The sequence below is a fragment of the Aquarana catesbeiana genome, linkage group LG12, assembly GCF_042186555.1.
Source record: "Aquarana catesbeiana isolate 2022-GZ linkage group LG12, ASM4218655v1, whole genome shotgun sequence".
NCBI classification, from domain to species: domain Eukaryota; kingdom Metazoa; phylum Chordata; class Amphibia; order Anura; family Ranidae; genus Aquarana; species Aquarana catesbeiana.
The window spans coordinates 1,616,493-1,644,280 of record NC_133335.1 but is presented as its reverse complement, the minus strand read 5'-3'; the positions used below and the strand labels follow the sequence as shown (position 1 = coordinate 1,644,280).

Sequence of the window (27,788 nt, the reverse complement as noted above, 5' to 3'; positions counted from 1 at the left end):
GTAGGCAAAGTTCTAGAGTTTTGAGTTCTTTTTCAATCTGGAGTTTCGATGCTATCGCGTTTTTCTTCATAGCTGAAGAGATCGCAATACATCGTCCCCTAAGGACTGCCTTGTGAGCCTCCCAGAGGGTGGTGAGGGAGATGTCGGGAGTGTTATTGTCTAAAAAGCAGTTTTTCAAAGTCGTCTCAAGTTCCGATCTAGACGGGACATGTTGGAGAAGAAAGTTGTTTAACTGCCAGTTGCTGGGTTTACGCGCCGCGACTCCCATTTCAAGTGACAAGGTTATTGGGGCATGGTCTGACCAAGAAATGGGAAGAATCTGGGCTGTCTTTATGATCCGTAGGGTGGCGTTATTAACGAAGAAATAGTCTAAGCGGGAGTGCATGCGGTGGGGGGCCGAGAAAAAGGTGTATTGTCTGTCTCCTGGGTGAAATGCTCGCCATGTATCAAATAAGGCATGACGTCTGGTTAATTGTCTAAATAGTTTGGAATCCCGGGCGGCTCGGGTTTGGGGGGCTGTGGGGTTAATCACATGACAATCTAGACCCACTGAATGCGTCAGGTTGAAATCTCCTCCTACGATCAGACATTCGTTGGGGGACTTAAATAGGCGTGTAAAGACCTTGGATAGGAAGTGTATTTGGTGTGTATTAGGAGCATAGATATTGCAAATGGTTATCGCCTGCGATTGCCACTGGCCTCGTAGAATTATGTAATGTCCCCTTGGGTCAATGAAGGATTCTAAGCATTTGAACGGGGATCCGTGTTTAAATAAGATCGATACACCCGCGCGTTTATGAGGGTTGAATGCTTGAAAGACCTGAGGATAATATCTGGATGCGAAGGCGAAGGCACCCCCCCTATTAAAATGCGTTTCCTGTAGCAGCGCTACATCTGCCCCTGATCTCCTAATTTCTTTCAATGTAAGATGTCTTTTTTTATTTGAGTTCAGCCCGTGAACGTTAAGTGATATGAGTCTAACCATGTTTCTTGGTATGTGTGGGGGCAGGTTTACTTAGCTTATCCTGCAGGAGCGCTCCTACGGAGTTCGGGAGGCGAAGAGATCCATGAATGAGGCTCGACCAGATGACCGTCCCAGACTCGCGACAAGCCAAAGGGGAGGGGAGGGTGGGGGGAGGGAGTAGGGAAAGAAATAGAGAGAGAAAGAGGGAAGAGAAAAAGAGAATAATTATTAACATCACAATTAAGAATAAATGGTCCGTTGTGGGCCCGAGCAGTGTAGACCGCCCAAGCCCCAGAAAGTTCCAGTAAGTCTCCCCGGTCGGAGCCCCAAACCAGGGCTCAGCCCGGGGGGGCATAGAGAACCCTTTAATGCAAATTCAACTGAAATTAAGCTATCTGAACTAAATAAGAAAAGGAACTTTAGTAGGGTAAACCACTAGGGGGCCTAGCGGGCCAGAAACAACCAGGACTAACACTAACTAGTCTCCTATAACAAAAAAGTGCCCGACATTGAAAACAAAATGATTGAAAGGGGGGCCTTAGGGGGAGCGGTTGTAGCAAAAATGGGTAGGGCAGAGGTAATTGTCTTGCCAATTAGCCTTTTTTAGGCTTGGATTTGGTAGATCCTCGAGGTGAATCCTGGTCTCTGGGGCGTTTAGTCGAGGGGATCTTCTGCCATATCACTGGGGGTGGTGTTGGTAAGTCCACAAGGTCCCAATCAGGCATCCGAGGGATGGGGATCTCTAAGGTGTCACAGAAGTTTTCCAAGTCCTCCGGAAAGCGTAATGTTGCAGATTTACCCTGACGGCGGGCTGTGAGGCTAAAGGGAAAGCCCCAGCGATATGTAATGTCTTTCTCTTGGAGCAAAATAAGCAGGGGCTGGAGCAATCTTCTCTTCTGCAGGGTAATCCAGGAAAGATCTGGGAAGAGCTGAATTTGTGTGTTTTCAAAGACCACTTTCTTTGCGTTGCGTGCTTTGCGCATGATGTCCTCCTTTAAGGGGAAGGAATGGACCCTGCAGATAACATCTCGGGGTCTGGAGGCCGGTCCTTTAGGGCGCAGTGCCCGATGTGCTCGATCCATTTCTAGAGGTTTGTCTGGGGGGTCCCCCAGGAGGTTGTTAAACAAAAGCTGCAGGGTGTCATGGAGGTCTTCGGGACCCTCTGATTCAGGCAGACCTCTGATCCGGATATTGTTTCGGCGCCCCCTATTGTCGAGGTCCTCGATGTGACGTTGCATGTTCCGGAGCATTAAGTGGTGGTCTGCCCCTTGTATTTGGGTACGGTGAATTGCCAGTTTGGACTCTTGAATTTCCTCCTCCGCCATTTCCATCCTTTCAGAGAGATGTTTGAGGTTAGTATGAATAATTTGGATTTCCGCCCGACATGCGGATTTAACTTCTTCGATGAGGAGTTTGAAATCCTCCTTGGTGGGTATGGCTTGGATACAGTCCTGCCAGGAAATAGGCTGCTGAATGCGTGGGCTGTGTTCCATGTGAAATTGCGGGTAGCTTGGAGGGGAGGATTCCCTGTGTAGTGCTGGAGGGAGCATGGGATCGTATGAGTCCAGGGGTTGCAGCTGGTGTAGTATCCGGGGTGTTTGGCGTTCTCCCCATGAAGGCCTCTGCATAGGAGGGGAGGGGTGGGCCCCCGCCAGAGCGTCCGAGGGGGCCCCGCTTGGTGAACAGGCCACCTGGGCGTATGATTTGGTATGATCTGTCCCCTGCCCCGTCGGTCTGAGGGCACCCTGACGCCCATGTCTCTGTGGCTGGGGGGAGCTCGGGGGGGGGGGCCGTGCTCTTGCTGGGGGGTAAATCTTCCGTGGTGGGCTCCCTGTCCCCGATCGCTGCCCCAATCTCCCTCCGGCTCCGGTAGCGGGGGAAAGTCACTCGGTTGGAGGGAGGGGGTAGGTGAAATCGTAGCTCCCTGAGAGAGGTAGGGGTCTGATAGGGAGCGCAGTAGCTGCGGAAAGGCCTCTGAGCACTGTGTGTAGGGAGGTGCAGTGCGGCCTAGTGAAACATCCCGCGGTGTGCTCCGGGGTGTCTCATGTGCGGGGAGAAATGGAGGGGGACTCACCGCTGAGGTCCTCTGGCCGATCAGTCCATCCATCTCCTGGGTCTGTTCTACTGTTTTGTGGAGTGTAGATGGAGCCGCCGGGAGCTGCTGCTGTTGCGGTCTCGTGGCGGAGGAGGAGGCTAACGGCGCCATCTTGTCCCGCTCGTCCCCCGACATGGAGGGCTGATTAAAGTATGTTCGGATGGTCGTAGCGGAGCCGGATGGCGGCTGGGACGAACCCCGGGTCCTGGAGGATCTGGTCCTTCTGTTTCCTCCCATATATTGGAGCTGAAAATCCCCCTTTTCAGGCCTTTAAGCTGCGGGCTAGAGGAGAGCTACTAGGTCAGGCGTCCATGCAGAGCGGCTTCCCCGCTGGACTTTCTTGGGTGCCCTGAGGCCTTCTTCACAAATGCAGTGGAAATGTTTTTTATGGGATTAAGTTCATTTTCATGGCAAAGAGGGGACTTTGCAATTAATTGCAATTCATCTGATCGCTCTTCATAACATTCTGGAGTATATGCATATTGCCATCACAAAAACTGAGGATGCAGACTTTGTGAAAAATCATATTTGTGTCATTCTCAAAACTTTTGGCCACGGCTCTACTCGAGTCAAGTGGTAACATAAGGCCAACAGTCTTGCAGCTATAAATAAAGTTCTAGAAGGGATAAAGTATCTTTGCCTGAGAGAATGCTGCTCCTTGCTCCCTCCAGTGCTGGTCACTGCCAAGACAATTCATGAAGGCATATGAGCAACATCTTCAGCAATGAGAGCTGAAAATACCAATCACTATGGCAAAGGGCATATGTTGAGGAACTCAGCCATTGGTCATCTTATGCCGCGTACACAGAGGCAGACTTTTCGACCAGACTGGTTCAACGGACTTGCCTACACACGATCAACTAAAGTCGGACAGATTCGTACATGATGACATACGACCGGACTAAAATAAGGAAGTTGATAGCCAGTAGCCAATAGCTGCCCTAGCGTGGGTTTTTGTCCGTTGGACTTTTGGGAAAAAAAAGTCCGCTGGAGCCCACACACGATCGAATTGTCCGACGAGCATATATTGTCAAGAGTATTGGGACGCCTGCCTTTACACACACACATGAACTTTAATGACATCACAGTCTTAGTCCGGAGGGTTCAATATTGCGTTGGCTCCGCCCTTTGCAGCTATAACAGTTTCAACTCTTCTGGGAAGGCTGTCCACAAGGTTTAGGAGGGTGTCTATGGGAATGTTTGACCATTCTTCCAGAAGTGCATTTGTGAGGTCAGGCACTGATGTTGGATGAGAAGGCCTGGCTTGCAGTCTCCACTCTAATTGATCCCAAAGGTGTTCTATGGGGTTGAGGTCAGGACTCTGTGCAGGTCAGTTAAGTTCCTCCACCCCAAACTCGCTCATCCATGTCTTTATGGACCTTGCTTTGTGCACTGGTCCAAATTATTTGGTGAAGGGGGGATTATGGTGTGGGGGGGATGGGGGATTATAGGGGGGATTATGGTGTGGGGGTTGTTTTTCAGGGGTTGGGCTTGGCCCCTTAATTCCAGTGAAGGGAACTCTTAAGGCGTCAGCATACCTGACATTTTTGGACAATTTCACGCTCCCAACTTTGAGGGAACAGTTTGGGGACAGCCCCTTCCTGTTCCAACATGACTGCCCACCAGTACACAAAGCAAGGTCCATAAAGACATGGATGAGCGAGTTTGGGGTGGAGGAACTTGACTGGCCTGCACAGAGTACTGACTTCAACCCCATAGAAGACCTTTGGGATGAATTTGAGCAGAGACTGCGAGCCAGGCCTTCTCGTCCAACATCAGCACCTGACCTCACAAATGGGCTTCTGGAAGAATGGTCAAACATTCCCATAGACACCCTCCTAAACCTTGTGGACGGCCTTCCCAGAAGAGGTGAAGCTGTTATAGCTGCAAAGGGCGGAGTCAACTCAATATTGAACCCTCCGGACTAAGACTGGGATGTCATTAAATTTCATGTGTCCCAATACTTTTGGCAATATAGTGTAAGTAATTATATATATTTATTTATTTTTTTCTCATATAATACATTTTATTAGTTTCCGAAGAAGAAAGCATTTCTATAGAAAAATACGAGTTTATATATCATTGACAATCAGTTTGCAGAACACTGTAAGCAAGTCAAATACACATTGCCAGTAGATGCAAGCAGTGGTATGTAAGGCGTCACAGAAAACGAATACCTATTTGTTTGACTTGTACCATGAGCCATAGAGAACAGCATGAAAGAAGGGAAGGGATAGTAGATCAGGTAGCAAGCAGTGGCTCCGGCTCTTCTTCACTCCCAGAGGTCCACTCAAGGGCCAAGTAGAATGGAAGATAATAAAGTTAAACAAGGACAGTAAAGGGCAATAAAAGAAAAAGGGTGGGGAGCATTCAAAGAAGATATGCACTGACCCAAGTTTGTGGTCACCTTCCCCACGCACCCCGCTAACCTAAGGTAGTTGGCATGTAGGTAGCTTCTCCAAAAGGACTACATAGGGGTCTTTGCAGAACGATATTCCAGTGACCGTGCAGAGCATTTGATATGTCCTGATCCAGAACCATTTCACTTTCAGACCATCCCACCAAATGTGTTGAAAAGAGCCATCCATTTGACAACCTCCAAAACACTTGGAAGAGTTGGAATCACATGAGAAATACTCAAAGGGACTAAATATCAACCAAGAAGAAGCTTATAGACTGCCTCCACAGCCAACACATTGGCAGAGCTCTTGGCGGTATAGGTCCACATCCGAGTCCAGTCGTCCTCCCTCCTGGTACCTCCTCTGGTCATTATCCCCTCTGACAGGAGTAGGAAGGAAGGGTGGCCATAGGTGATGTGGACAGCAGAGAGTAAACAAAAGTAATACAAGGGGGGCCCCCTGGTTTACTCAGGTAGGCTTCTTTATGGCCATGGATGAAGAGGGGCCAACAGAAAAGCAGATATTTTATTCTACAGATTTACTCATTGTTCACCTTTATGTTTCGGATAAAGCAGGGACAGAAAGAGCTTCAGCCCTCGGGGCTCCTTTTGGGGAGATTTTACATGGCTTCCTGTCCTGACAGATCTCCAACAGGAACACAGACAGAATCCATCCTCTGTGGAGTGAGAAGGGTTAACATTAATGACAATGCTTTTATTGCTCTCAGCGCCTCCTGGGGGTTTGCAGTGAAAACCTGGCCTCCTGCTTTGTGTCACAAGGACCAGAGGTCAGGACAAATCTCTCCTGGACAGTCCCAGACAAATGCATACCTGACCTCAAAATTCTAATTTGGCTGGAGTCAGGCTTTATTGTAGCTCCAAGATAGTGACGTACAGGTCCACTTTAATAGCTTGGGGGAGGGGGGGGGGGTCACATGCTTGCTGTAGGGGTGCAGTTCTTGGCATTTATTACAGGAAAGCCATAGAAAGATTTAATCAATGACTGTGGCTGTGCTCCTACCTGGTAGAGGAGGAAACCTGCACTGTCACTGGGCCTTAGAGCTATATTAAGCTCTGTTGTTGTGGGATGATTTATCCCAGATTACAATCTCCTATGCTGTCTGCTATACAGAGAATGGAGGGATCACAGATGTAGAGAGGATTTATATAACAGGATCATGTCTACTCACAGCAGACAGCCTGCGGCGGGGGGGGGTTAGGGTTCCAGCTTCAGGATATGACGAATGTTCTGGGATCAGACAGTAGATATAATTAACGTATCTGTAATCATCTGACTTCCCTTCCCCCCATATTGTTATGAATGTCCATACACAACAAGCCGATGATTAATGTATCAAACACTATGAGCCATTAGATTCTGTCACATTGATCAATATAAAACCTCAGATGTGTCTTTCTATAATGCACATCTCTGACCTACAATGGAGTTCCACCAACTCGGGAGGCTGGAGGGTGAAGAAACTACGCACTGCGGCCTTCAGGAAATGACGGTCCAGCAGAGCACCTAGCCGCGTCTGATCTGCAGGACGGGGAGAAGATACTGTATATACGATTTTTATTACACAGATGTGCCCATCTGGAAGGCCCACCTGGAGGGCCCAGCGGATTCTGTCACAGCCATGAACAATGAGGACTCTATCATTTCTTCCCAGAAAAATATACCAAAATCATCTTTCATGAATCATCTTTTATGTGTTATTAGTTGTGGGAAAGTCCTCCAGTTTTATGTAGATGTTGCCTTCACAGATTAACTCCACTGACTTTGTAGAGGATGAAATGTTTGTCTGATGCTCAGACATCATGGTGGAAGAGTGTCTGATGCTCAGACATCATGGTGGAAGAGTGTGTGAAGGAAGATATCATGGTGGAAGAGTGTGTGAAGGAAGATATGGACACATCACCGTTCCCGACTCCTCACTCTCAGGATGGACACATCACCGTTCCCGACTCCTCACTCTCAGGATGGACACATCACTGCTCCCGACTCCTCACTCTCAGGATGGACACATCACTGCTCTCGACTCCTCACTCTCAGGATGGACACATCACTGCTCTCGACTCCTCACTCTCAGGATGGACACATCACTGCTCCCGACTCCTCACTCTCAGGATGGACACATCACTGCTCCCGACTCCTCACTCTCAGGATGGACACATCACTGCTCCCGACTCCTCACTCTCAGGATAGACACATCACTGCTCCCGACTCCTCACTCTCAGGATGGACACATCAACTGCTCCCGACTCCTCACTCTCAGGATGGACACATTACTGTTCTCGACTCCTCACTCTCAGGATGGACACATCACTGTTCCCGACTCCTCACTCTCAGGCTAGGCATGGCAACACTTTTCAGGACTCCTCACTCTCAGGATGGACACATTACTGTTCTCGACTCCTCACTCTCAGGATGGACACATCACTGTTCCCAACTCCTCACTCTCAGGCTAGGCATGACAACACTTTTCAGGACTCCTCACTCTCAGGATGGACACATCACCGTTCCCGACTCCTCACTCTCAGGATGGACACATCACTGTTCCCGATTCCTCACTCTCAGGATGGACACATCACTGCTCCAGACTCCTCACTCTCAGGATGGACACATTACTGTTCTCAACTCCTCACTCTCAGGATGGACACATCACTGTTCCCGACTCCTCACTCTCAGGCTAGGCATGACAACACTTTTCAGGACTCCTCACTCTCAGGATGGACACATCACCGTTCCCGACTCCTCACTCTCAGGCTAGGCATGACAACAATTTTCAGGACTCCTCACTCTCAGGATGGACACATCACCATTCCCGACTCCTCACTCTCAGGATGGACACATCACTGCTCCCGACTCCTCACTCTCAGGCTAGGCATGACAACACTTTTCAGGACTCCTCACTCTCAGGATGGACACATCACTGTTCCCGATTCCTCACTCTCAGGATGGACACATCACTGTTCCCGATTCCTCACTCTCAGGATGGACACATCACTGCTCCCGACTCCTCACTCTCAGGATGGACACATTACTGTTCTCGACTCCTCACTCTCAGGATAGACACATTACTGTTCTCGACTCCTCACTCTCAGGATGGACACATCACTGTTCCCGATTCCTCACTCTCAGGATGGACACATCACTGCTCCCAACTCCTCACTCTCAGGATGGACACATCACTGCTCCCAACTCCTCACTCTCAGGATGGACACATCACTGCTCCCGACTCCTCACTCTCAGGATGGACACATCACTGTTCCCGACTCCTCACTCTCAGGCTAGGCATGACAACACTTTTCAGGACTCCTCACTCTCAGGATGGACACATCACCATTCCCGACTCCTCACTCTCAGGATGGACACATCACTGTTCCTGGTTCCTCACTCTCAGGATGGACACATCACTGTTCCCGATTCCTCACTCTCAGGATGGGCATATCACTGCTCCAGACTCCTCACTCTCAGGATGGACACATCACTGTTCCCGACTCCTCACTCTCAGACTAGGCATGACAACACTTTTCAGGACTCCTCACTCTCAGGATAGACACATCACTGCTCCCGACTCCTCACTCTCAGGATGGACACATTACTGCTCCCAACTCCTCACTCTCAGGATGGACACATCACTGCTCCCGACTCCTCACTCTCAGGATGGACACATTACTGTTCCCGACTCCTCACTCTCAGGATGGACACATCACCGTTCCCGACTCCTCACTCTCAGGATGGACACATCACCGTTCCCGACTCCTCACTCTCAGGCTAGGCATGACAACACTTTTCAGGACTCCTCACTCTCAGGATGGACACATCACTGCTCCCGACTCCTCACTCTCAGGATGGACACATTACTGTTCCCAACTCCTCACTCTCAGGATGGACACATCACTGCTCCCGACTCCTCACTCTCAGGATGGACACATTACTGCTCCCAACTCCTCACTCTCAGGATGGACACATCACTGCTCCCGACTCCTCACTCTCAGGATGGACACATTACTGTTCCCGACTCCTCACTCTCAGGATGGACACATCACCGTTCCCGACTCCTCACTCTCAGGATGGACACATCACTGCTCCCGACTCCTCACTCTCAGGCTAGGCATGACAACACTTTTCAGGACTCCTCACTCTCAGGATGGACACATCACTGCTCCCGACTCCTCACTCTCAGGATGGACACATTACTGTTCCCGACTCCTCACTCTCAGGATGGACACATTACTGTTCCCGACTCCTCACTCTCAGGATGGACACATTACTGCTCCCAACTCCTCACTCTCAGGATGGACACATCACTGCTCCCGACTCCTCACTCTCAGGATGGACACATCACTGCTCCCGACTCCTCACTCTCAGGATGGACACATCACTGCTCCCAACTCCTCACTCTCAGGATGGACACATCACTGCTCCCGACTCCTCACTCTCAGGATGGACACATTACTGCTCCCGATTCCTCACTCTCAGGATGGACACATCACTGCTCCCGACTCCTCACTCTCAGGCTAGGCATGACATCACTATTCAGGACTCCTCACTCTCAGGATGGACACATCAATATTCTTGATTTCTCACTCTCAGGATGGACATGACATCACTATTCCCAACTCCTCACTCTCAGGATAGGCATGACATGACTGTTCCTGAGTCCTCACTCCCAGGATGGACACAACATCACTGTTCCCGACTCCTCGCTTCCCGAATCACCATTCCTGACTCCTCACTATCAGGACAGACACAGAATCACTATTCCTGACTCCTCACTCTCAGGACAGACACAGAATCACTATTCCTGACTCCTCGCTCTCAGGACAGACACAGAATCACTATTCCTGACTCCTCACTCTCAGGACAGACACAGAATCACCATTCCTGACTCCTCACTCTCAGGACAGACACAGAATCGCTATTCCTATTGGGGAACTGAAGAAAGTGCAGAGAAGGGCAACCAAACTGATAAGAGGCATGGAGGAGCTCAGCTATAAGGAAAGATTAAATGATCAACATGTACAAATACATAAGTGGTCCATATAGTGAACTTGGTGTTGAGTTATTCACTTTAAGGTCATCACAGAGGACAAGGGGGCACTCTTTACGTCTAGAGGAAAAAAAGATTTCATCTCCAAATATGGAAAGGTTTCTTCACAGTAAGAGCTGTGAAAATGTGTAATAGACTCCCTCCAGAGGTGGTTCTGGCCAGCTCAGTAGATTGCTTTAAGAAAGGCCTCGATACTTTCCTAAACGTACATAATATAACTGGGTACTGACATTTATAGGTAAAGGTGATCCAGGGAATATCCGATTGCCTCTCGGGGGATCAGGAAGGAATTTTTTCCCCTGTTGGAGCAAATTGGATCATGCTTTGCTGGGGTTTTTCGCCCTCCTCTGGATCAACTGTGGGTGAAGGATTGTGTATATGGGATTGTATTTCATTTTATTTTTTTGGTTGAATTAGATGCACTTGTGTCTTTTTTCAACCTAACTATGTAACTATTATTCCCGACTCCTCATTATCAGGACAGACACAGAGCGGACACCCAGGAATAGGGCGCAGAGTAGGAAAACTCATACATAAGTTTATGTGAGATGCATATATACAAACATGTGCAAAGAGTCTATGCTAAACCCACTGAATATCCCAACACATATTAAAAACATACTTTATTAGTCGGCTCGCCCTTTGCTGTGCAACTCCTGCACTGACCATTCCCCTTCATTCTCTTCTCCCCACCCTGTCATTTCCAGGGTCCTCTCCCCACTCTAAAACCTCCAGGATCCTTCCCCTACCTTGTCACCTCCAGGGTTCTGTCCCCAACCTGTCATCTCCGGGGTCCTCTTCCAACCCTGTCATCTCCGGAGTCCTCTCCCCACCCTGTCATCTCCAGGTTCCTCTCCCCACCCTGTCATTTCCAGGGTCCCCTCCTCACCCTGTCATCTCCAGCATCCTCTCCCCACTATGTCACCTCCAGGGTCCTCTTCCCACCCTTTGATTTCTAGGATCTTCTCCCAAGCCTTTCATCCCCAGGGCCCTCTCCCCATTCTATCATCTCAAGTATCTTACCCCCACCCTTTCATCTCCAGGGTCCTACCCCCACACTGTCATCTCCAGGGTTCTCTCCCCACCCTGTCACCTCCAAGGACCCCTCCCCACTCTGTCATCTCCAGAGTCCTACCCCCACCATGTCGATTCCAGGATCTGCTCCCCATGTCGCCTTTAGGATCTTTTCCCCACTCTGTCTTCTTTAGGGTCCCCTTCCTACCTTGTCATCTCCAGGGTCCTACCCCCCACCCTGTCATCTCCAGGGTCCTCCCCCCACCCTGTCATCTCCAGGGTCCTCCCCCCACCATGTCACTTCCAGGATCCTCTAACCACCATGTCATCTCCAAGGTCCTCTCCCCACTCTGTCATCTCCAGGGTCCTACCCCCGCCATGTCACCTCCAGGATCCTCCCCTCCCCCACCCCATCATCTCCAGGGTCCTCTCTCAACCCTGTCATAACCGGGGTCCTTTCCCCACCATGTCACCTCCAGGGTCCTCTACCCACTCTTTCACCTCCAGGGTCCTCTACCCACTCTTTCACCTCCAGGGTCCTCTCCCCACTCTGTCACCTCCAGGGTCCTCTCCCCACCATGTCACCTCCAGGATCCTCTCCCCACCATGTCACCTCCAGGGTCCTCTCCCCACTGGTAAGGATGATTAAGCAAGAGAAATGTTGGGAAAAGTTTGAAGATGTTAGTCACGGTTTCAGGCCTCTTAATCCAATAAAAAGCAGGCAGGTGTCTAGAAAGGCCTTATATCCACAACTTGCCAGAGAAAAACTATACCGGATCAAAGAAAATCACATGGCACTAAACTGGCATCCTCAGCCACAAACTTGACACCAAGGAAACTTCGAGACTGCAGAGTGTGCAACTAGGAAACCATTCCCCCTGTGTGGAGATAAAGAACACACTGGGCATGGCTGGACCTCGCTGAAAGGAAGCTTGTGACATACTGAAGAGCCAAAAATAGTCTGAGGAGCTCCCAGAATAGGACAGAACTAATAATTAGTGAATGAGAATAAAGTCCAGCCTGGAGGAAGGTTGCTGTGATCTTGGAGGACCATGGGAGTTGCTACGTTGGAAAGAAGCTCTTTCTTTAGTCAGCAATGGCTCCAAGGACCAGAAACATATTAATGATAAGAGAGGCAATTTAGCAACACCAATCTTACTGCCATCATTTCAGACAGGAAAAATCTGTGAAAAATTAATATTTTCTCTTACTGACAGACACAGAAACCAGCACCATGGAGAACATCCCCATAAAACTAATTCCAGATCTAAAATAAAAGTGAAAGTAACATATATTTACCACAAGGCTGTCTAATAATCAGATGTTACCATGTGCCATCATCATATCTCAATGTAACATCCGAAACCTATGCCGATACAAGATTACAGTCCCAAAAACTGCTCAATAGTTCATAATAAATAGTATTTGTACATAAAGTGTTCTGTGTCTAAAATAGCTTCTCAGTGCTGCATTCTGAACACCACGTTTCCCCACACTCACCAGATGTAAGTGACAAAAAAGTCACAGCATGCATGCGGGAACCCTCCTGGGTATTTAAACAATGGAATCCAACCTTTCCATCTCCTTGTTCTTCTTCTCCTTGGTTCTCCTCTCCCAGTATCCTTATATTTTTCCTATTCCTCGTATAACTCCATAAATACACTATATCGTCAAAAGTATTGGGATGCCTGCCTTCACACACATGAACTTTAATGGTATCCCAGTCTAAGTCCGTAGGGTTCAATATTGAATTGGCCCACCCTTTGCAGCTATAACAGCTTCAACTCTTCTGGGAAGACTGTCCACAAGGTTTAGGAGTGTGTCTATGGGAATGTTTGACCATTCTTCTAGAAGGGCATCTCCTCGATGCCGCCAAGGCATGTCTCCACAGCATCTGACCATTGGTCTATAGCTCAAAAAAGTAGAGAAAATTAACAAAATGGAGGATCTGGTCCTCTCAGCACATCACCAACAGGAACGCTACTCCAAAACTTGGACGTTGGTCTTCTCTGATGAGGGGCGATCTCTCTTTAAATGCGACACTGTAGACTGACTCTGCTTTGGTATGTCTGTAGGTGGAATGTGTACTCGGGGGGTACCAACCACATAATATGTGTGTTTCCTTTGTGGTACATGAGTTCCCATCTCTCCATCTCTCCTCCACTCCCTCCCCGTCTCTCTCCTTCTCTTTTCTCCCTCTTTTTCCACTCTTTTCTTCTCTTCCTCTCCACAAAGGGACAGAGGAGGGATTGGGGTATAATAGAAGGACAGAGGGAGGATTGGGGTATAATAGAAGGACAGAGGGGGGATTGGGGTATAATAGAAGGACAGAGGGAGGATTGGGGTATAATAGAAGGACAGAGGGGAGGATTGGGGTATAATAGAAGGACAGAGGGGAGGATTGGGGTATAATAGAAGGACATAGGGAGGATTGGGGTATAATAGAAGGACATAGGGAGGATTGGGGTATAATAGAAGGACAGAGGGGAGGATTGGGGTATAATAGAAGGACAGAGGGGAGGATTGGGGTATAATAGAAGGACAGAGGGGAGGATTGGGGTATAATAGAAGGACATAGGGAGGATTGGGGTATAATAGAAGGACAGAGGGAGGATTGGGGTATAATAGAAGGACAGAGGGGAGGATTGGGGTATAATAGAAGGACAGAGGGGAGGATTGGGGTATAATAGAAGGACAGAGGGGAGGATTGGGGTATAATAGAAGGACAGAGGGAGGATTGGGGTATAATAGAAGGACAGAGGGGAGGATTGGGGTATAATAGAAGGACAGAGGGAGGATTGGGGTATAATAGAAGGACAGAGGGGGGGATTGGGGTATAATAGACGGAGGGAGGGGAGGATTGGGGTATAATAGAAGGACAGAGGAGGGATTGGGGTATAATAGAAGGACAGAGGGGAGGATTGGGGTATAATAGGACAGAGGGGGGGATTGGGGTATAATAGACGGAGGGAGGGGAGGATTGGGGTATAATAGAAGGACAGAGGAGGGATTGGGGTATAATAGAAGGACAGAGGGGGGATTGGGGTATAATAGAAGGACAGAGGGGGATTGGGGTATAATAAAAGGACAGAGGGGGGATTGGGGTATAATAGAAGGACAGAGGGAGGGATTGGGGTATAATAGAAGGACAGAGGGGAGGATTGGGGTATAATAGAAGGACAGAGGGGGGATTGGGGTATAATAGAAGGACAGAGGGAGGATTGGGGTATAATAGAAGGACAGAGGGAGGATTGGGGTATAATAGAAGGACAGAGGGGGGATTGGGGTATAATAGAAGGACAGAGGGAGGATTGGGGTATAATAGAAGGACAGAGGGGAGGATTGGGGTATAATAGAAGGACAGATGGAGGATTGGGGTATAATAGAAGGACAGAGGGGGGATTGGGGTATAATAGAAGGACAGAGGGAGGATTGGGGTATAATAGAAGGACAGAGGGGAGGATTGGGGTATAATAGAAGGACAGAGGAGGGATTGGGGTATAATAGAAGGACAGAGGAGGGATTGGGGTATAATAGAAGGACAGAGGGGGGATTGGGGTATAATAGAAGGACAGAGGGAGGATTGGGGTATAATAGAAGGACAGAGGGAGGATTGGGGTATAATAGAAGGACAGAGGGAGGATTGGGGTATAATAGAAGGACAGAGGGAGGATTGGGGTATAATAGAAGGACAGAGGGGAGGATTGGGGTATAATAGAAGGACAGAGGAGGGATTGGGGTATAATAGAAGGACAGAGGAGGGATTGGGGTATAATAGAAGGACAGAGGGGGGATTGGGGTATAATAGAAGGACAGAGGGAGGATTGGGGTATAATAGAAGGACAGAGGGAGGATTGGGGTATAATAGAAGGACAGAGGGAGGAATGGGGTATAATAGAAGGACAGAGGGAGGATTGGGGTATAATAGAAGGACAGAGGGGAGGATTGGGGTATAATAGAAGGACAGAGGGGAGGATTGGGGTATAATAGGACAGAGGGGGGGATTGGGGTATAATAGAAGGACAGAGGGGGGATTGGGGTATAATAGAAGGACAGAGGGGGGATTGGGATATAATAGAAGGACAGAGGTATAATAGAAGGTCAGAGGGAGGATTGGGGTATAATAGAAGGACAGAGGGAGGATTGGGGTATAATAGAAGGACAGAGGGGAGGATTGGGGTATAATAGAAGGACAGAGGGAGGATTGGGGTATAATAGAAGGACAGAGGAGGGATTGGGGTATAATAGAAGGACAGAGGGGAGGATTGGGGTATAATAGGACAGAGGGGGGGATTGGGGTATAATAGGACAGAGGGGGGGATTGGGGTATAATAGAAGGACAGAGGGGAGGATTGGGGTATAATAGAAGGACAGAGGGGGGATTGGGGTATAATAGAAGGACAGAGGGGGGATTGGGGTATAATAGAAGGACAGAGGGAGGATTGGGGTATAATAGAAGGACAGAGGGGAGGATTGGGGTATAATAGAAGGACAGAGGAGGGATTGGGGTATAATAGAAGGACAGAGGGGGGATTGGGGTATAATAGAAGGACAGAGGGAGGATTGGGGTATAATAGAAGGACAGAGGGAGGATTGGGGTATAATAGAAGGACAGAGGGAGGATTGGGGTATAATAGAAGGACAGAGGGAGGATTGGGGTATAATAGAAGGACAGAGGGGGGATTGGGGTATAATAGAAGGACAGAGGGGAGGATTGGGGTATAATAGAAGGACAGAGGGGAGGATTGGGGTATAATAGAAGGACAGAGGGAGGATTGGGGTATAATAGAAGGACAGAGGGAGGATTGGGGTATAATAGAAGGACAGAGGGAGGATTGGGGTATAATAGAAGGACAGAGGGGGGATTGGGGTATAATAGAAGGACAGAGGGGAGGATTGGGATATAATAGAAGGACAGAGGGGGGATTGGGGTATAATAGAAGGACAGAGGGGAGGATTGGGGTATAATAGAAGGACAGAGGGAGGATTGGGGTATAATAGAAGGACAGAGGGAGGATTGGGGTATAATAGAAGGACAGAGGGGAGGATTGGGGTATAATAGAAGGACAGAGGGAGGATTGGGGTATAATAGAAGGACAGAGGGAGGATTGGGGTATAATAGAAGGACAGAGGGAGGATTGGGGTATAATAGAAGGACAGAGGGAGGATTGGGGTACAATAGAAGGACAGAGGGGGGATTGGGGTATTATAGAAGGACAGAGGGAGGATTGGGGTATAATAGAAGGACAGAGGGAGGATTGGGGTATAATAGAAGGACAGAGGGGGGGATTGGGGTATAATAGAAGGACAGAGGAGGGATTGGGGTATAATAGAAGGACAGAGGGGGGATTGGGGTATAATAGAAGGACAGAGGGGAGGATTGGGGTATAATAGAAGGACAGAGGGGGGATTGGGGTATTATAGAAGGACAGAGGGGGGATTGGGGTATAATAGAAGGACAGAGGGGGGGATTGGGGTATAATAGAAGGACAGAGGGGGGATTGGGGTATAATAGAAGGACAGAGGGAGGATTGGGGTATAATAGAAAGACAGAGGGAGGATTGGGGTATAATAGAAGTACAGAGGGGGGGTTGGGGTACATTAGAATGACTGTGTCAGCACATTACTTGTAGTCAGGCTGTACTACATCTTCTTGTTCATCATTAATAAACATTAAAATCAAAGCATTTGATGACAGTGTGTCCCAATACAGGGAATGGAGTGCAATCTTTTATACCAAAGGATATATATACAGTATCTTATAAAAGTAAGTACACCCCTCAGTGACATTTGTGTAAATCTTTTCTTCTATCTTTTCATGTGACAACACTGAAGAAATGACACTTGTCTACAATGTAAAGTAGTGAGTGTACAGCTTGTATAACAGTGTAAATTTGCTGTCCCCTTAAAATAACTCAACACACAGCCATTAAAGGGGTTGTAAACCCTTGTGCATCCTATGCATTAAGGTGAAAAGACTTGTGTCACTGTTTAACCCCCCATTTTATTCACGTGAGCCCCGTATTTCCCACACCGGAGACACGCTCACCCTCTCTGCCATTGTCTCGGCTCTTGATTGGATAGATTGATAGCAGCGCATCCATTGGACAAGCCCGGCATTCTGTGCCTATGGACGCAAATGCAGGACTCGGGAGCGTGCCTGCGCGGTTACCCCAAGGAGAGCTCTTTCTCATGGCAAAGAAAAGCACGGTGGCCAAGACCATACAGCGGTATAACAGGACAGGTTCCACTCAGAACAGGCCTCGCCATGGTCCACCAAAGAAGTTGAGGTCACGTGATCAACGTCATATCCAGAGGTTGTCTTTGGGAAATAGACGTATGAGTGCTGCCAGCATTGCTGCAGAGGTTGTAGGGGTGGGGGGGTCAGCCTGTCAGTGATCAGACCATACGCCGCACGCTGCATCAAATTGGTCTGCATGGCTGTCATCCCAGAAGGAAGCCTCTTCTAAATGATGATGCACAAGAAAGTCCGCAAACAGTTTGCTGAATACAAGCAGACTAAGGACATGGATTACTGGAACCATGTCCTGTGGTCTGATGAGACCAAGATAAACGTATTTGGTTCAGATGGTGACAAGCGTGTGTGGGGGCAACCAGGTGAGGAGGACAAAGACAAGCGTGTCTTGTCTACAGTCAAGCATGGTGGTGGGAGTGTCATGGTCTGGGGCTGCATGAGTGCTGCCGGCACTGGGGGGCTACAGATCATTGAGGGAACCATGAATGCCAACATGTACTGTGACATACTGAAGCAGAGCATGATCCCCTCCCTTCAGAGACTGGACCGCAGGGCAGTATTCCAACATGATAACCACCCCAAACACACCTCCAAGACCACCACTGCCTTGCTAAAGAAGCTGAGGGTAAAAGTGATGGACTGGCCAAGCATGTCTCCAGACCTAAACCCTATTGATCATCTGTGGGACATCCTCAAACGGAAGGTGGAGGAGCGCAAGGTCTCTAACATCCACCAGCTCTGTGATGTCATCATGGAGGAGGGGAAGAGGACTCCAGTGACAACCTGTGAAGCTCTGGTGACCTCCATGCCCAAGAGGGTTAAGGCAGTGCTGGAAAATAATGGTGGCCACACAAAATATTGACACTTTGGGCCCAATTTGGAGATTTTCACTTAGGGGTGTACTGACTTTTGTTGCCAGTGGTTTAGACATTAATGGCTGTGTGTTGAGTTATTTTGAGGGGACAGCAAATTTACACTGTTATACAAGCTGTACACTCACTACTTTACATTGTAGACAAGTGTCATTTCTTCAGTGTTGTCACATGAAAAGATAGAAGAAAAGATTTACACAAATGTGACTGAGGGGTGTACTTACTTTTGTCAGATACTGTATACAAGTAGGTGGTGGGTGCATAGCAGGCCCTGTGGGCGGAGGGGCCAGGGTAGGCCCCATGGCAGAGTAAACTGCACTTGCAGTGTTGGGTGTCCCGGGTGTCGGTTCTCAAGAGACGTCACCCAACAAGGGGAGGAATGTGAAGAATCCCGGACACTGGGGTGTGCAGGGTGAGGGGTTACCCGGGGTGTCCTGGATATTCCACTACACTCTTGTGCACCCATTTCCGTCTTAATGATATAAATGCATCTTACCTTTTGATCGTATGTCTCCCCTCTGGTTCCCCATTCCCCAGTAAACAGACATCAACACATTCTTACGTTCTCATCTCAGCATCTCTGCCTTTCTCTAGCTAGCATGCTCTTTTATTAACATATCAACAGGAAGTCCCAAGAGGGTGTGCCTCCAACAGCCAATCGCCTCCTACAAAGTTTGTGACCTCACAGGAAATGGACAACACAGGATGTAAGCACAGGACATTACCAAATAAGGACATGATACAATACTACGGTTCCTTGTGGATGGGAGATTATCTGCAAGTGTCTGCTCATGGCACCCCAAATATGTTGATCAGGCATACAGGGGCGACAAGAGCGCACATCCACAAAACCGATAATGTGTTTGCAGGGTGAACAAATCTCCCCCAGACGATTGTTGGGCCCTTCGCTGGCGGACATATCCCCACTCCGCAAACACCTCTCTCCAAACAACAGGAAGTTTTCCACTACCTAACAGGTCTCAACCAGCGTCAGTCTGCCCCAGTCAGCTCTTTAGAGCGGGCTGCGAGAGGACAGACACTGGGAGACTCTTATGACAATACATTCTTCATCAAATTTTCCACAACAGAGGTCAGGCGTGCCGGACCAGACAACCTCCACACCGACATCCAATGACAGTCATGACCAGGATAAACTCATTATCTGTATTCCTGACTGTGACCCGTCACCAACCACCTCACCTGACCCGTCACCAACCGCCTCACCTGACCCGTCACCAACTGCCTCACCTCATCCGTCACCAACTGCCTCACCTGACCCGTCACCAACCGCTTTACCTGACCCGTCACCAAGTGCCTCACCTCATCCATCACCAACCGCCTCATCTGACCCGTCACCAACCGCCTCACCTGACCCGTCACCAACCAACTCACCTGACCCGTCACCAACCAACTCACCTGACCCGTCACCAACCAACTCACCTGACCCATCACCAACCAACTCACCTGACCCTTCACCAACCGCCTCACCTGACCCTTCACCAACCGCCTCACCTGACCCGTCACCAACCACCTCACTTGACCTGTCACCAACCGCTTTACCTGACCCGTCACCAACTGCCTCACCTTATCCATCACCAACCGCCTCACCTGACCCGTCACCAACCGCCTCACCTGACCCGTCACCAACCAACTCACCTGACCCGTCACCAACCGCCTCACTTGACCCGTCACCAAATGCATCACCTGACCCGTCACCAACCGCCTCACCTGACCCGTCACCAACCGCCTCACCTGACCCGTCACCAACCACATCACCTGACCCTTCATCAACCGCCTCACCTGACCCTTCACCAACCACATCACCTGACCCTTCACCAACCACATCACCTGACCCTTCACCAACCACATCACCTGACCCTTCACCAACCACATCACCTGACCCGTCACCAACCGCCTCACTTGACCCGTCACCAACCGCATCACCTGACCCGTCACCAACCACATCACCTGACCCTTCACCAACCACATCACCTGACCCGTCACCAACCGCATCACCTGACCCGTCACCAACCACATCACCTGACCCTTCACCAACCGCCTCACTTGACCCTTCACCAACCGCCTCACTTGACCCGTCACCAACCGCATCACCTGACCCGTCACCAACCACATCACCTGACCCGTCACCAACCGCCTCACTTGACCCGTCACCAACCGCATCACCTGACCCGTCACCAACCACATCACCTGACCCTTCACCAACCACATCACCTGACCCGTCACCAACCACATCACCTGACCCGTCACCAACCACATCACCTGACCCTTCACCAACCGCTTCACCTGACCCTTCACCAACCGCTTCACCTGACCCGTCACCAACCGCCTCACCTGACCCTTCACCAACCGCCTCACCTGACCCTTCACCAACCACATCACCTGACCCTTCACCAACCACATCACCTGACCCGTCACCAACCACATCACCTGACCCGTCACCAACCGCCTCACCTGACCCATCACCAACCGCCTCACCTGACCCTTCACCAACCACATCACCTGACCCTTCACCAACCACTTCACCTGACCCTTCACCAACCACTTCACCTGACCCTTCACCAACCACTTCACCTGACCCGTCACCAACCACTTCACCTGACCCGTCACCAACCGCCTCACCTGACCCGTCACCAACCGCCTCACCTGACCCATCACCAACCGCCTCACCTGACCCGTCACCAACCAACTCACCTGACCCATCACCAACCAACTCACCTGACCCGTCACCAACCGCCTCACCTGACCCGTCACCAACCGCCTCACTTGACCCGTCACCAACCGCCTCACTTGACCCGTCACCAACCGCATCACCTGACCCGTCACCAACCGCCTCACCTGACCCGTCACCAACCACATCACCTGACCCGTCACCAACCACATCACCTGACCCTTCACCAACCACATCACCTGACCCTTCACCAACCACATCACCTGACCCGTCACCAACCACATCACCTGACCCGTCACCAACCACATCACCTGACCCGTCACCAACCACATCACCTGACCCGTCACCAACCGCCTCACCTGACCCGTCACCAACCGCCTCACCTGACCCGTCACCAACCGCCTCACTTGACCCGTCACCAACTGCATCACCTGACCCGTCACCAACCGCCTCACCTGACCCGTCACCAACCGCCTCACCTGACCCGTCACCAACCACATCACCTGACCCGTCACCAACCACATCACCTGACCCTTCACCAACCACATCACCTGACCCTTCACCAACCACATCACCTGACCCGTCACCAACCACATCACCTGACCCGTCACCAACCACATCACCTGACCCGTCACCAACCGCCTCACCTGACCCGTCACCAACCGCCTCACCTGACCCGTCACCAACCGCCTCACCTGACCCGTCACCAACCACATCACCTGACCCGTCACCAACCACATCACCTGACCCTTCACCAACCACTTCACCTGACCCGTGACCAACCACATCACCTGACCCGTCACCAACCACATCACCTGACCCGTCACCAACCGCCTCACCTGACCCTTCACCAACCCCGCCCCTCCATGTATCTACTACACAGAGCTGTACCAGTGCCTCTACTCCATCCATGTATCTACTACACAGAGCTGTACCAGTGCCTCTACTCCCTCCATGTATCCACTACACAGAGCTGTACCAGTGTCTCTACTCCCTCCATGTATCCACTACACAGAGCTGTACTGGTGTCTCTGCTCGCTCCATGTATATACTACACAGAGCTGTACCAGTGTCTCTACTCCCTCCATGTATCTACTACACAGAGCTGTACCAGTGTCTCTACTCCCTCCATGTATCTACTACACAGAGCTGTACCAGTGCCTCTACTCCATCCATGTATCTACTACATAGAGCTGTACCAGTGTCTCTACTCCCTCCATGTATCCACTACACAGAGCTGTACCAGTGTCTCTACTCCCTCCATGTATCTAATACACAGAGCTGTACTGGTGTCTCTGCCCCCTCCATGTATCTACTACATAGAGCTGTACCAGTGTCTCTACTCCCTCCATGTATCTACTACACAGAGCTGTACCAGTGTCTCAACCCCCCCATGTATCTAATACACAGAGCTGTACAAGTGTCTCTACTCCCTCCATGTATCCACTACACAGAGCTGTACCAGTGTCTCTACTCCCTCCATGTATCTACTACACAGAGCTGTACCAGTGTCACTACTCCCACCATTTACCTACTACACCGAGCTGTACCAGTGTCACTACTCCCACCATTTATCTACTACACTGAGTTGTACCAGAGTCTACTCCCTCCATGTATCCACCACACAGAGCTGTACTGGTGTCTCTACCCCTCCATGTATCTACTACACAGAGCTGTACCAGTGTCACTACTCCCTCCATGTATCTACTACACAGAGCTGTACCAGTGTCTCTACTCCCTCCATGTATCTACTACACAGAGCTGTACCAGTGTCTCTACTCTCTCCATGTATCCACTACACTGAGCTGTACCAGTTTCTCTACTTCCTCCATGTATCCACTACACAGAGCTGTACCAGTGTCTCTACCCCTCCATGTATCTACTACACAGAGCTGTACCAGTGTCTCTACCCCTCCATGTATCCACTACACAGAGCTGTACCAGTGTCTCTACCCCCTCCATGTATCTACTACACAGAGCTGTACTAGTGCCTCTACCTTCTGTGCAGAGATGTACCAGTTCCTCATCTCATCCCTGTATCTGGCCCCTGTCCCATAGGAATATCACTCCACATGAAGGAACAGACATGGACACAGACAGAGGGTGGTACTTACCTGCTGGAAAAGCCATTTCCAGTGCTGAGTGAAGGAGCAGAGGAGAGACATAAACATATTTATCAGCCCAGCAATTCACCGCCAGAAATAACTGTATACCATCACTACGAACCCAGTGCTGCAAGGGAACCACACTGACTGTAGAGGTCCTAGAGATCAATCCCTGCACTGTCCCTCTACACTGATCCCTGTACTGCTACATCTACACCAAACCCTATACTTTACCTGTACAGTGATCCCACCACTGTCCCTCTACACTGATCCCTGCACTGCTCCATCTACACCAAACCCTGCACTGTCCCTCTACACTGATCCCTGCACTGCTCCATCTACACCAATCCCTATACTTTACCTGTACAGTGATCCCACCACTGTCCCTCTGCACCAGTCTCTACTCTGTTCCTCTACTCTGATCCCACCACTGTCCCTCTGCACCAGTCTCTACTCTGTCCCTCTACTCTGATCCCACCACTGTCCCTCTGCACCAATCTCTCTGAACTCCACTATGCAGTGTAATTATTTCCTTCTACCCCAAATGGTTAAACATATCCCACCATGGACAATGAGGACCCTCATTGTCCATGTCATACAAAGGTCATACAAAGACATACCTCTTCATTGGCCGGCAGCTCCAGGGACCCAAGAACTTCAATCTGCTCCGTCTGGGAACCCTCATTCACCTGTTGCTCCATCTGGGAACCTCGTATTACCTTCTGGTCCACCTGGGAACCCGCATCCAACTGCTGCTGCACCTGAGAACCCTTGTCCCTCTGAAAACCCGCATCCAACTGCTGCTCCACTTGGGAACCCCTGTTCACCTGGAAACCCCCATCCAACAGCTGCTCCACCTGAGTATCTCTGTCCATTTGTTGCTCCACCTGGGAACCCTCATCCATCTGCTGCTCTACCTGGGAACCCCCGTCCACCTGGGAACCCTTATCCCCCTGCTGTTTCACCTGGGACCCCCTGTTCACCTGCTGCTCCACCTGGGAACCCCCATCCACCTGCTGTCCCACCTGGGAACCCCCATCCACCTGCTGTCCCACCTGGGAACCCCCATCCACCTGCTGTCCCACCTGGGAACCCCCGTCCACCTGCTGTCCCACCTGGGAACCCCCGTCCACCTGCTGTCCCACCTGGGGACCCCCGTCCACCTGCTGTCCCACCTGGGAACCCTCATCCACCTGCTGTCCCACCTGGGAACCCCCGATCACCTGCTGTCCCACCTGGGAACCCCCGTCCACCTGCTGTCCCACCTGGGAACCCCCGTCCACCTGCTGTCCCACCTGGGAACCCCCGTCCACCTGCTGTCCCACCTGGGAACCCCCATCCACCTGCTGTCCCACCTGGGAACCCCCGTCCACCTGCTGTCCCACCTGGGAACCCCCATTCACCTGTTGTTCCACCTGGGAAGCCCTGTCCACCTGTTGCTCCACCTGGGAACCCCTGTTCACTTGTTGCTCCCCCATCCTTGGGATGTCCTCGGAGGCTCAAAGCCCAGCGTGGCCCCCCAACCTCCTGGGGTTCCCTCCAAAGTGATCCCTTTAGAGGATTCCTCATCACAAACTGACATCATGTGTCCTCTGTCCTCAGTAAACAGAGCCCCTCCTCCCCTGCACCACCCCCACCGGAGTGAGAGTACGGAACACATTACCATCTGCCCTCCCATTATATCATTATAACGCAAGCAATGCCCCTCCTCCCACCTGTATTATTATACTGCGCAGATCATTACCATCTACCCTCCCATATGCCCCCCACCGCTTGAATCATTATACTACACACAGATCAATACCATTTCCCCCACCTGTACCGTTATACCACACAGTCCATTACCACCCCCCTTCCACTCAATAAAAAGTAGAAGAACTGTGCAGGGGGGACTTATTCTGTGCTGGACTCCAGGACCCCCAGAGATGAAAGATCTCAGCATTCAGCCAACATTCTGCTCACTATGAGTACTGGAGGAGCACTGCGCATGCTCCAAACCCAGAATCATCTGCTGCAGCATGTGCCAGTCTCTGCTGCCATCTAGTGGGCATTTTATAAATCACATCATGGTGTGGTATACAGGACCCAGAAATAGGGACATTACTTAGGGGAGAACACTGTCTTACTGAGAAATGCAGTCATTCAGCACCTGAACCCCCCCTCTATCCCTCAACTGTACCCCAAATAACCCTCTGCCTCTGTATTGTACCCCAGTCCAGACTCTGTCTCTCTACAGCACCCCCAATCCTCTCGTATCACTCTCCTTCCTTATTGTACAGCAATCCCTACTCTCCCACTCTGTTGCACCCTCTATTCCTCCTCTGTACTTCTATATCACCCCAATACCTCCTCTATCCATCAGAAGCCCAGTGCTACTCTGTCCTTCCATTAAATTCCAATTCTGACACTGTCCCTCTATTATAGCCCCAAAGCACCCCCCCCCCCACTCCCTCTATTCTACCCAAATCCCCTCTCTGGGGAATTGGGGTATAATAGAAGGACAGAGGGGGGATTGGGGTATAATAGAAGGACAGAGGGGAGGATTGGGGTATAATAGAAGGACAGAGGGGGGATTGGGGTATAAAAGAAGGACAGAGGGGGGATTGGGGTATAAAAGAAGGACAGAGGGGGGATTGGGGTATAATAGAAGGACAGAGGGGGAATTGGGGTATAATAGAAGGACAGAGGGGGGATTGGGGTATAATAGAAGGACAGAGGGGAGGATTGGGGTATAATAGAAGGACAGAGGGGGGATTGGGGTATAATAGAAGGACAGAGGGGAGGATTGGGGTATAATAGAAGGACAGAGGGAGGATTGGGGTATAATAGAAGTACAGAGGGGGAGGATTGGGGTATAATAGAAGGACAGAGGGGGGATTGGGGTATAATAGAAGGACAGAGGGGGGGATTGGGGTATAATAGAAGGACAGAGGGGAGGATTGGGGTATAATAGAAGGACAGAGGGAGGATTGGGGTATAATAGAAGTACAGAGGGGGAGGATTGGGGTATAATAGAAGGACAGAGGGGGGATTGGGGTATAATAGAAGGACAGAGGGGGGATTGGGGTATAATAGAAGGACAGAGGGGAGGATTGGGGTATAATAGAAGGACAGAGGGGGGATTGGGGTATAATAGAAGGACAGAGGGGAGGATTGGGGTATAATAGAAGGACAGAGAGGGGATTGGGGTATAAAAGAAGGACAGAGGGGGGATTGGGGTATAATAGAAGGACAGAGGGGGAATTGGGGTATAATAGAAGGACAGAGGGGGGATTGGGGTATAATAGAAGGACAGAGGGGAGGATTGGGGTATAATAGAAGGACAGAGGGGGGATTGGGGTATAATAGAAGGACAGAGGGGAGGATTGGGGTATAATAGAAGGACAGAGGGAGGATTGGGGTATAATAGAAGTACAGAGGGGGAGGATTGGGGTATAATAGAAGGACAGAGGGGGGATTGGGGTATAATAGAAGGACAGAGGGGGGGATTGGGGTATAATAGAAGGACAGAGGGGAGGATTGGGGTATAATAGAAGGACAGAGGGAGGATTGGGGTATAATAGAAGGACAGAGGGAGGATTGGGGTATAATAGAAGGACAGAGGGAGGATTGGGGTATAATAGAAGGACAGAGGGAGGGTTGGGGTATAATAGAAGGACAGAGGGGAGGATTGGGGTATAATAGAAGGACAGAGGGAGGATTGGGGTATAATAGAAGGACAGAGGGAGGATTGGGGTATAATAGAAGGACAGAGGGAGGATTGGGGTATAATAGAAGGACAGAGGGAGGGTTGGGGTATAATAGAAGGACAGAGGGAGGATTGGGGTATAATAGAAGGACAGAGGGAGGATTGGGGTATAATAGAAGGACAGAGGGAGGATTGGGGTATAATAGAAGGACAGAGGGAGGATTGGGGTATAATAGAAGGACAGAGGGAGGATTGGGGTATAATAGAAGGACAGAGGGAGGATTGGGGTATAATAGAAGGACAGAGGGGAGGATTGGGGTATAATAGAAGGACAGAGGGGAGGATTGGGGTATAATAGAAGGACAGAGGGAGGATTGGGGTATAATAGAAGGACAGAGGGAGGATTGGGGTATAATAGAAGGACAGAGGGAGGATTGGGGTATAATAGAAGGACAGAGGGGGGATTGGGGTATAATAGAAGGACAGAGGGAGGATTGGGGTATAATAGAAGGACAGAGGGAGGATTGGGGTATATTAGAAGGACAGAGAGTGGATTGGGGTATAATAAAAGAACAGAGGGAGGATTGGGGTATAATAGAAGGACAGAGGGAGGATTGGGGTATAATAGAAGGACAGAGGGAGGATTG

General features: G+C 50.1%; 1 protein-coding gene across 3 annotated transcripts in view; it reads right to left on the bottom strand.

Moving 5' to 3' along the window:
- LOC141113799 (rhomboid-related protein 3-like) overlaps positions 1-25,429 on the bottom strand; it is a 72,435-nt gene extending 47,006 nt beyond the window's left edge. The window contains exons 1-2 of one of the 3 annotated variants that reach the window (XM_073607089.1): positions 24,074-25,428; positions 23,463-23,486 (exon numbers count right to left, since the gene is read on the bottom strand). In XM_073607089.1, coding sequence (XP_073463190.1) covers positions 23,463-23,486; positions 24,074-24,931 — 882 coding nt within the window. In that variant the 5' untranslated portion in view covers positions 24,932-25,428. Of the gene's footprint in view, positions 1-23,462; positions 23,487-24,073 lie in introns of all 3 variants that reach the window. The other 2 variants (XM_073607091.1, XM_073607090.1) reach the window with 2 other exon arrangements.
- Positions 25,430-27,788: the final 2,359 nt, after the last annotated feature.